Source organism: Bufo gargarizans, chromosome 6, assembly GCF_014858855.1.
Source record: "Bufo gargarizans isolate SCDJY-AF-19 chromosome 6, ASM1485885v1, whole genome shotgun sequence".
NCBI classification, from domain to species: domain Eukaryota; kingdom Metazoa; phylum Chordata; class Amphibia; order Anura; family Bufonidae; genus Bufo; species Bufo gargarizans.
In genome coordinates, this window is record NC_058085.1 from 55,385,334 (window position 1) to 55,394,735 (window position 9,402).

At 44.4% G+C, this 9,402-nt stretch overlaps 1 protein-coding gene across 1 annotated transcript in view; it reads left to right on the plus strand.

Annotated features, from left to right (window-relative positions):
• LOC122941096 (L-xylulose reductase-like) overlaps nucleotides 1–8,991 on the plus strand; it is a 42,463-nt gene extending 33,472 nt beyond the window's left edge. The window contains exon 8 of the mRNA XM_044298097.1: nucleotides 8,752–8,991. Within this exon, the coding sequence (XP_044154032.1) occupies nucleotides 8,752–8,855 (104 nt within the window). The 3' untranslated portion in view covers nucleotides 8,856–8,991. The remainder of the gene's footprint in view (nucleotides 1–8,751) is intronic.
• The last annotated feature ends 411 nt before the right edge of the window (nucleotides 8,992–9,402 follow it).

Sequence of the window (9,402 nt, forward strand, 5' to 3'; positions counted from 1 at the left end):
TGTGAGTCAAAACCAGTAGTGAAGCCTACTCAGAGATAAGGTGTAATGGAAAGAGCTGCACCTGTTCTGTGTATTTGATGCAAACCTGGTTTGATACCACACATTTTAGGGTGTTCAAATTCTTTTACACTTAAAGGGGTTATCCGACTTAAATATATTCATTCTAATTACTCTTATTATATTCCATTGAAAGATTCTTCAAATCACTTACATTATCTATCTTTCCCCGTTTGGCCAGTTCACTTATGGGTCATGTGACCCATGACGTCAGCAAGCCGGCTCTGGCGCTGACGTCTCCTTTACAGGCTTCTTCCCGCTTGAGGGAGTGGCCATGCTCTGTAAACGAGATGTCGGAGCCTCTGGTTCCCTCCCCTCTCTCGCTGTTCTAACACTGCCTCGGCGATGGTATGCAATCGCACATGCGCGGTACGTACCAGAGCCAAGACGATCTCTTCTCCGGCAGCAGGGTATGTTTCTCGCTCCTGCACTCACTGGGCTAGAGTTAGTGTGATCCGGTGTGATCCCCTCTGCGTCTGGGGATCGTTATTACAGCCATGTTACCCTCCACAAGCACAGTAAGAGGGTTGAGAATGTATTTAGAGATTAGAGCAGATCTGAGGAGATCAGATTAGATTAGTGGGAGAGAATGCAGAGTGAAGACTCCACAACACAGATTAGTGAGTAGAGCCAACTTCGTTATGAGCTAGTACCAAGATGTGAGGCGCAGAAGAGTGTTTTCCTTCTGTGGCCGGACTATATACTTACATCCCTGACCAGTAGGAGAGAGTTTGCCTCCCTGGAATAGAAACAAGCTTCCTAAGGATTCATCGGTGATAAAAGCCATTATTTAGTGCCACAGGACACCTTTGCACATGGTGGAGGACTTATAGCTTCTGGCAGCCACACCATATCTCTGGGAAACAAATGAGTTACCTGTCCCAATGTTCAGCTTGTAGAGAAAGGACAAGGTATAGGACTGAGCACATCAACAGAAACAAGGTACTCCTTAACCACAGCTCAAATCAAGCCTAAGAAATCCTAGGAACAGTGGACTTGCAGATTAACTCTAATACCACTGTCTACCTCATTATTAACACTATTGGTTGTACCACCATTTACAGGTACTGGCGTCACGACAAAAAAAAACATTAAGGAACTCAGCCGCAACAAGCACCCTAAGCACCCCTAACATCAAGGGCACCTCAACTACCATCTTGGCTGATGCTTCCCTACCACAGAGCGTGCCCTGGAGGATTTTGTGTTGATCACCTCAACACTGTGCTGCCAGCCCAGGGAGGCTTTCTGATAACAGTGAGTAAACTGATGAACTGTGTGTTATAATTTGGCCTCTCATCGGTCCACCGTGCACCTCACGTGTTGCCGCTGCGCAAGTGGCTGGCTGCACAGTTACCACCCCCTGGGAAAATGAGAGTCGCATGGAAGCTGGTGTTGCGAGCAGTCAGGCACGTGGCCCTAAGGGTGACATCAGTGATGTGCAGACAGTAGTGGATGACGATGTAGCCAATCACACGTGGGAGCCGGATGAAGAGGGGGGGCTTCATCATCATCATCAGGAAAAGAGGGAGGGTGGCAGCTTGCGCATGAGGCAGCGGCTGAGCCACCAGGGTGGTAGCGTGGCCATGAGTCAGCAGGGTGGCAGCAGTGTCAGATCTGTAGCCAAACGTGCCGGGGGTAGACTGCCTGCTACGCAGGAGCCTAACTGTCTGGAAAGAAGTAGCAGTGCACGGGTTCATGGAAGCAGCGGTAGCAGGCAGTCAGCATGGAGTGGTGGGGGTAAAATACCATACTCGGCAGTGTGGGAATTTTTCATCGAGCCGCCAGAGGACGTCAGCATGGCCCACTCTGTGACTGGGCCATTGTGTTGACGACTCATTCGAATCCTCATGCGCTTTCCACCCTCGCCACTCTGTGACTGGGCCACTGTGTTGACTCTTCATGCGATTCCCATTCTCACCACTCTGTGACTGGGCTACTGTGTTGACTCCTCATACGATTCTCACCCTCACCACTCTGTGACTGGGCCACTGTGCTGACTCCTCATGCTGTTGCCATCTCCCCACTATGTCACAGGGCCACTGTGTTGACGCCTCATGTGGTTGCCACCTCACCACTGTGTAACTGGGCCACTGTGTTGACGCCTCATGTGGTTGCCACCTCACCACTGTGTAACTGGGCCACTGTGTTGACTCCTCATGCGATTTCTCATGCAATTCCCACCCTCGCCACTCTGTGACTGACCACTGTGACGCTTCATGCTGTTGCCACCTCCCTACTCTGACACTGGGCCATTGTGTTGACTCCTCATGCGGTTACCACCCTCCCCATAATGTAACTGGGCTACTGTGTTGACTCCTCGTGTGGTTGCCACTCTCACCACTCTATGTCTATGTCCCCACTCTATGTACTATTGTCCTTGTTTGGCCTTGTTGACATCACTATTTAATTTACCCTTCTTCTGATTGGTCAGAAGTACAGAAAAATGAGAAACACAACGGATTCTGTCTTTGGAGCATCCATAAGGCCTGCATCATACAGTCTTTATTTTGCATCAGGATAGGCCCATGAATTGGATGCCAAAAGCAGGAGTGGGTACAAAACACAGAAGACATGCAAACTTTATGATCATGTGTAAACTCTGTAAACAGTGACATCAACACAATTTTACTGCTGACACCCTCTCCACTCCTTCAGGGGGGGCACTACTTGTGTCAGCTTGTAACAGAACAGGTTCTGTAGAAGTCTATGTAGACTCAGCTGACGACGGTGTAAAAGGAGTGCGCTGGCCCCGTAACTGACCAAATCAGGGAAGTGTGAAGTGATTCTAAGAGTGACGCCTGTCATCTGCGCGTCATACTGACTCACAGTGCTGTTTTACTACCACATCGGACTCCCAATCAACAAGCTTTTAAGCTGTGGGCACTTGGAATCTCTTTAATGCCTAGCATTTTCATGGCTGCGATTGGCCTGCGCATCAAGCGACTTGGCCTGTATAAATGCCAGATCACATGTTGCGCCACCATTCTGCTCTAACTAGTGTAGGGACAGGATACAGCTGCAGTGAGGGACAGTGTTAGGCTTTTCACCTGGCTGTTAACTCTGTGGCTGACCTATAGGCATTTTTTGTGGGTGCAATGCACCAGTGACACAGAAATACAATACTAAAAGAGGTTTTACAGACTTTTTAATATTAATGACCTATCCTCAGAATCCGTGTTCACAGCAGGGTGGCACCCAAATCAGCTCATGACCATCAATGGAGCGTGGCTAGGGGGATACAGAGGACACAGAAGATACACCTCCCACCGAGGACAGCTTGTTGTTGCCTCTCAGCAGCCTGGCACACATGAGTGAGTACATTGCTTGCACAATGACCGGCGAGTTGCCCTGATTGTTACCAATTCTGATTACTAGGTGGCCATGATCAGAAGATGCATGAATACAAGTGCACGCTGGTAGACACACTACTGATGGCGTTCCCACTTGACAGTGGGGGCTCAGTGGAAGCACATGGAGGAAGTCGCCAACACAGCTGGGGCACCGGCACCACCATATTGAAAATCTTCATCAGCATGCCACAACATCCAGCACCACCATTTGATATGGACTGTCTTAGCAGGAGATAGCATTTCTGCAACATGGTGGAAGAGTACACGTGTGCACGCGTCTGCACATAATGACTGATCGGCCTGCCCCATTCAACTTCTGGGCCTCTAAATTGGGCACATGGCCTGAGCTTGCCCTTTACTCCTTGGAGGTTCTGGCCTGCCCTGCGGCAAGTGTATTGTCCGAACGTGTGTTTAGAACGGCAAGGTGGTTATCAAGGACAGGTGCATCTGTCTGTCCACAGCCAACAAGGACAAGCTCACGTTCAATAAAATGAACCAAGCATGAATCCCACAGGACTTGTCCATGGGCAGAGTAGAAAAGTATACTGGCTGCACTCAACCATTGTTATTCTCCAGTGCAGTTTGTCCTGTTTGTCCCAATGTTTTGGGACCTCGCCCAAATCAAAAAGAATAAAAATAAATAAATAAATAAAACAGCAACACAAAAACAGTGTTGGCTACCTCCTCCCCCTCTTCCACCTACACCACCATGTCCACCTCCTCTTCCACTTGGACCTGGTTCAAGATTATTTTTGGTTATATTGGCAGAGCATAGAAATATACCGGCCACACCCAGCCATTGTTAAAGGGATTGTCCCACGAAAAATATTCTGCATTTTTTAAACCAGCACCTGGATCTGAATCCTTTTGTGTTATTCAATAAAATTTATTTGTATAGCACAACCAGCTGCTTTGTTTTTTTCTTATTTCTTTGACCTGCTCACTGAGATGGCCGCACATGCTCAGTTTCATCCTTCGGCTGCATCCTGAGCTGTGATAGGGAGAGAGCTGAGACACGCCCCCTGAGCTGTGATGGGGAGAGCTGAGAAACGCCCCCTGAGCTGCAGCAGAAAAGACACTCCCCTTGAGCTGTCAGCTTGATATAAATCTAGCAGAGCAATGAATGGTGAGATCTCTGGATCCATGTGAGGTACAGGGCTGGTTCTAGCTTTGGTAGAAAGAGGTGGTCATGTACTATCTGATTTTCATTTTTTACATTAGTCATGGGATAAACCCTTTAAACTCCAGTGCAATTTGTTCATCCTGTTTGCCATTTCCCAATGTTTTGGGGCCTCCCAAAACAAACAAAAAATGAAAGAAAAAAAATATTTTTTTTAATAAAGAACAAAACACAAAACAGTGTTGGCTACCTCCTCCACCTCTTCCACCTACACCACCATGTCCACCTCCTCCTCCACTTGAACCTCCACCTGCCGGTTCAAGATTATTATTTGTTATATTGGCAAAATTAAAAGACACATTTTTTTAATTTTTATTGAACAGTTAAAAATAAAACCCTACAAAAACAGTGTTGCCTACTGCCTCCTCTGCCTCTTCCACCTACACCACCACGTCCACCGCCTACTCACCCTCCTACTCCAGTTGGAGATAATAATGTTTTATTTTCTTCTATTCTATGTTACTTTAAGTCATTTCCCTATCCACATTTGTTTGCAGGGCAATATTGCTGCTCTTACTCCCATTTAGATTCCCTTTGCAGCCCTCTAGCCCTTTCTATGACTAATTTACAGCCATTTTAAAGCACCAAAGTTCGGGTCACCATTGACTTCTATGGGGTTCAGGTTAGAGGTCAAGTTCGGGTACCCGAAATTAACTTTAAACCAAAATTCAGCTAAATCTGTTGAACCCGAACATCCACGGGTTCACTCAACCCTAGTCATTAGTAAAAAATATCTCGGAAAACCCCTTTAACTGCATGCGAGTCACCACCCTCTGTATGTTGGCAGTGCAAGATCCAGACCCGAATTAATTTAAACCTTTAAATCACACTTTTTGTCTATACTTTGATGACCATTTGTGTGCCAGTCATTTCCGTTTTAATGCCACTTTCAACTCATTTCCCTTTAGGACAGTTCACTGCAACGTTTTATTTTTATTACTGGTAATAAAGTCTCTTCCAAATTCATAAAAAAAGAAAAATACAAATGACGTGAATAAGAAAATGATGAATAAGAAACCAACCTCAGCTCTGAAAAAAACTGGTTGAAAAAGAAATCATCTTTAGCCTCGTCTGCGCAGCTACATAGAAAGTTTCTATCTCACCACAAGTGCAAAATTCACAAATATATAGGTCAGCTTTTCTCTGTAATGTCCTCCATGATATTGAGACTGGTTCTGAATGAGTAAGAGAATGTTAGGAAGCAGATTCTCCTCTATTTTCTGTGTGCAGTATGTACACCCACTGTTTGTTGAAAAGTTGGTGACACTTTAATCATCAATTCGTCACAGTCATGCAGTGTGGAACAATGGGGTGCTCTGGATGTTGCCCTTTATATTCTAGCCCTGTCCTCTGGCGTATGCGCAGTGCTCCAATGGAGCTGAGGGGTGTGCCCTCAGGTTGAAATGATATTTATGTGCACCAGAGACATCAAACAATCTTGTATGGGTGTTTTTAGTGAAGCCAATGGTGGCCTAAACTGTACTGACAAGTTCCCTTCATAGGAGGAGTTAGCCTCCACCTTGGAACATAGTATTGTGAAGAGTCTGAAACCTCCAGCAATTCTAAAAACCAATGGGCCATGACTGTATGTAAATTCCAGGTTAGGGCTCAAGGACTATTGTTATTTATATAGGGCCATGCACACATAAGTCTTTCTTGTGGGTTTGTTTTTTTATTCTATATGTTTTTATAGCACATGCCCTATTCTTGACTGTATTGCAGAAGAAAATTGTACTTTCTATTGATGGAGGTAAGAAAAATGTGCAATGCACACAGAAGGCATTTGTATTTTGCGGATCCATTTTTTTGCATACCAAAATACCGACACGGCCATGTGCATAAGGCCTTATAGACATCTGCAAAAAGCATAGAAGGCGTTTGTGAGCATTGAACCCCGCTCCTGAACTGTATCAATAACCTATTTAAATTTTAAATGTTCCTTTAACCCCTTCCTGATGCAGGGATTTTCCATTTTTGTGTTTTTGATTTTCGGTCTGTGCTTTTCCGGAGCCATACGTTTTTGATTTTTTCATTCACATAGCCGTATAAAGGCTTGTTTTTTGTGGGACAAGTTGTACTTTCTAATGCAATCATTTACTAGGGCATACAATGTACAGGGAAGCTGGAAAAAAATCCTAATGTGGTGGAATTGGAAAGAAAATGAAATTCCGCCAACATGGGTTTTGTTTTTATGGCGTTCATTGTAAAACTGACCTGTGCTCTTCATCCTCCAGGTCAGTACAGTGATACCACACTTGTTTAGTTTTTCTTGTGTTTTAATGCTGAAAAAAACTTTGGAAAAAATTATTTTTTTCTTGTCATTGCCGTATTCTGACCCTGAAAACATTTTTATGGTTATGTCTACGTGGTGTGAGAGCTCATTTTGAGATGTGTATGACTTTTTTAATCTCTTTTTATTTCTTTTTTGTGAACTAAAGTGACTTTACTTTTTCATGTCCCCAGGTGGACTCCAACTTGCAATCATCAGAGTGCAATTTGTATAGAATAATATAAATTGCTCCATTAGCCTATATAGAACTGGCCTGATATGTACAGGCTCCAGCTCATTAGATGCATAGAACAATTTCCCCGATCTCCGCTCTTTTATCCCTCTCAGGCGATGTGGTCACATTTCACCAGGCATCCTCAAACTGTGGCCCTCCAGCTGTTGTAAAACTACAACCCCCACAATGCCTTGCTGTAGACTGATACCTGTAGGCTGTTTGGGCACTGGTAGGAGTTGTAGTTTTGCAACAGCTGGAGGGCCGCAGTTTGAGGATGCCTGGCCTACAGGTATCAGCCTACAGCAGGGCATTGTGAGAGTTGTAGTTTTACAACAGCTGGAGGGCCGTAGTTTGAGGATGCCTGCATTTCACCATGGCATCTGAGAGGTTGGATATCCGCAGTTGGCATTACCACAGATCGAAGACATTAGACGCGGGAGTCTGCTGTATGAACAGGACACATCCATGTGATAAATAGGATACGTGGTGGAATAATAATTTTTACTGGGATTATTACAGTAACTACATCACTGCATGTAGTTGCATGGCTGTCCCTAGGTGATTTGTAAAATGGCTGCCTGTCTCTAGGTGATGTTATATTGTTAATAAAGTTTAGTGTAAAAAAAAACACATAAAGACATCTGCTTCTACACAGATACTGACAGACATGATGAGATGCTACTGTCACACTTCGGTGTGGTAGGGAAACACCACACCAAGTATAAGAGGGAAGGGGGGAACAGGGAATCAGGCCTGAGAACTAGGGAAGGAAGATGGACATCTCCTAGTAAAATTCTAACCAAAATCCTGACTGACTACCAGTATGAACAGACCCAGAGGTAGGTGTGTTCATACGCAGGAATACCTACAGTCCTATCTAGCCCTATAGGACCCTGGTACTAATGGAAGGGACAAGACTACCTGTTCCTCCAAAAGGAAGGATGAACAAGAGTCTCCTTCAGGCCTAATTCAAACAATTGGGAAATGCAACACACAGAACCCAAACAAAATACAAAAAGGGAAAGGAAAGACTTAACTTCAAAGGGGATATGGAAGCACCAGTAACTCCGCCAAGATCCACACACCAGCAATCCACAACTGAAACTGACACTATAAACCGCACAGCATTGTGGGAGAAGCAACAATAAATAAGGAAGGTTAAATGACCAACACAGATGCCTATTGATCTACAAGGAAAACCTGTCAGATCAAACCACGTGTTGCCAGTCTCACTGATCTCCTGCCACCTGTCACGGGAACGTGGTAATAACACTGTATATACTGTATATGTTCTGCTTCTCAGTACACTACTATAGATGCCTAGGCAGTTAACAGAAAGCTAGGTCACATTATATTGGGGAGGGTCACATGACCAACACCTTGTTTAGTCCTATTCAGTTCTCCTATGGATGCATTTTACAGGACTAAAATGGGCCATAGCATTTATTTATTTTTCTTTAGCGAGACATTACTGTGCAGATATATTAAAAGTCTGGGAACAAAACAGATGTATATTAGAAAATTATTCAATGTCCTATTCTCTAAATAAATAAATAAATGTAATAAATAAAACTGTAATACCTCTATAATTTTTAAACTGTATCTACTGGATCTTTTCAGTACTTTCCTCTACCTCTTACAATATATGTTTTTTCCCCAGAGGTTGATGATGTCACTAATTCCATCCTGTTCCTGCTCAGTGACAAGAGCGCCATGATCACCGGATCCCACCTTAACGTGGATGGAGGCTACTTAATCTCATAGGCTCTAGACAGAAAAGACATTGTCTGTTCAAAACATTGTACTGATTGATACGTGTGATTCTTTGTAGTTAGGCTCTGTTCACATCCACGTTGCCAGTTTTTATTGTACCTGAAAGAATTAATAAATAAAATAAATTCCCTAACTCTGCTATGTACATCTTCAGTTCTGTAAGATGCCTGGAAAAGATATACTGTCGTTGCAGCAGGAGGCATATTGGATATAAAGACTGAATACCAGATATCCTCAGGGTCTCAATCTAAGGAAAGAACCCCTCTGCCTTTGACACGGTCAACCACTCCCTTCTGTTAAAAACTCTCTCATCTCTTGGAATCACTGACCTGGCCCTCTTTTGGATCACATCATACCTCACAGACCGGACGTTTAGCATCTCCCACTCTCACACCACCTCCTCGTCTCATTCCCTCTCTGTTGGTGTCCCACAAGGCTCTGTCCGAGGACCCCTGTTCTTCTCTATTTATACTTTTGGTCTGGGACATCTGAAAGAGTCCCATGGCTTTCAGTATTACTCTTAGGCCTCATGCACACG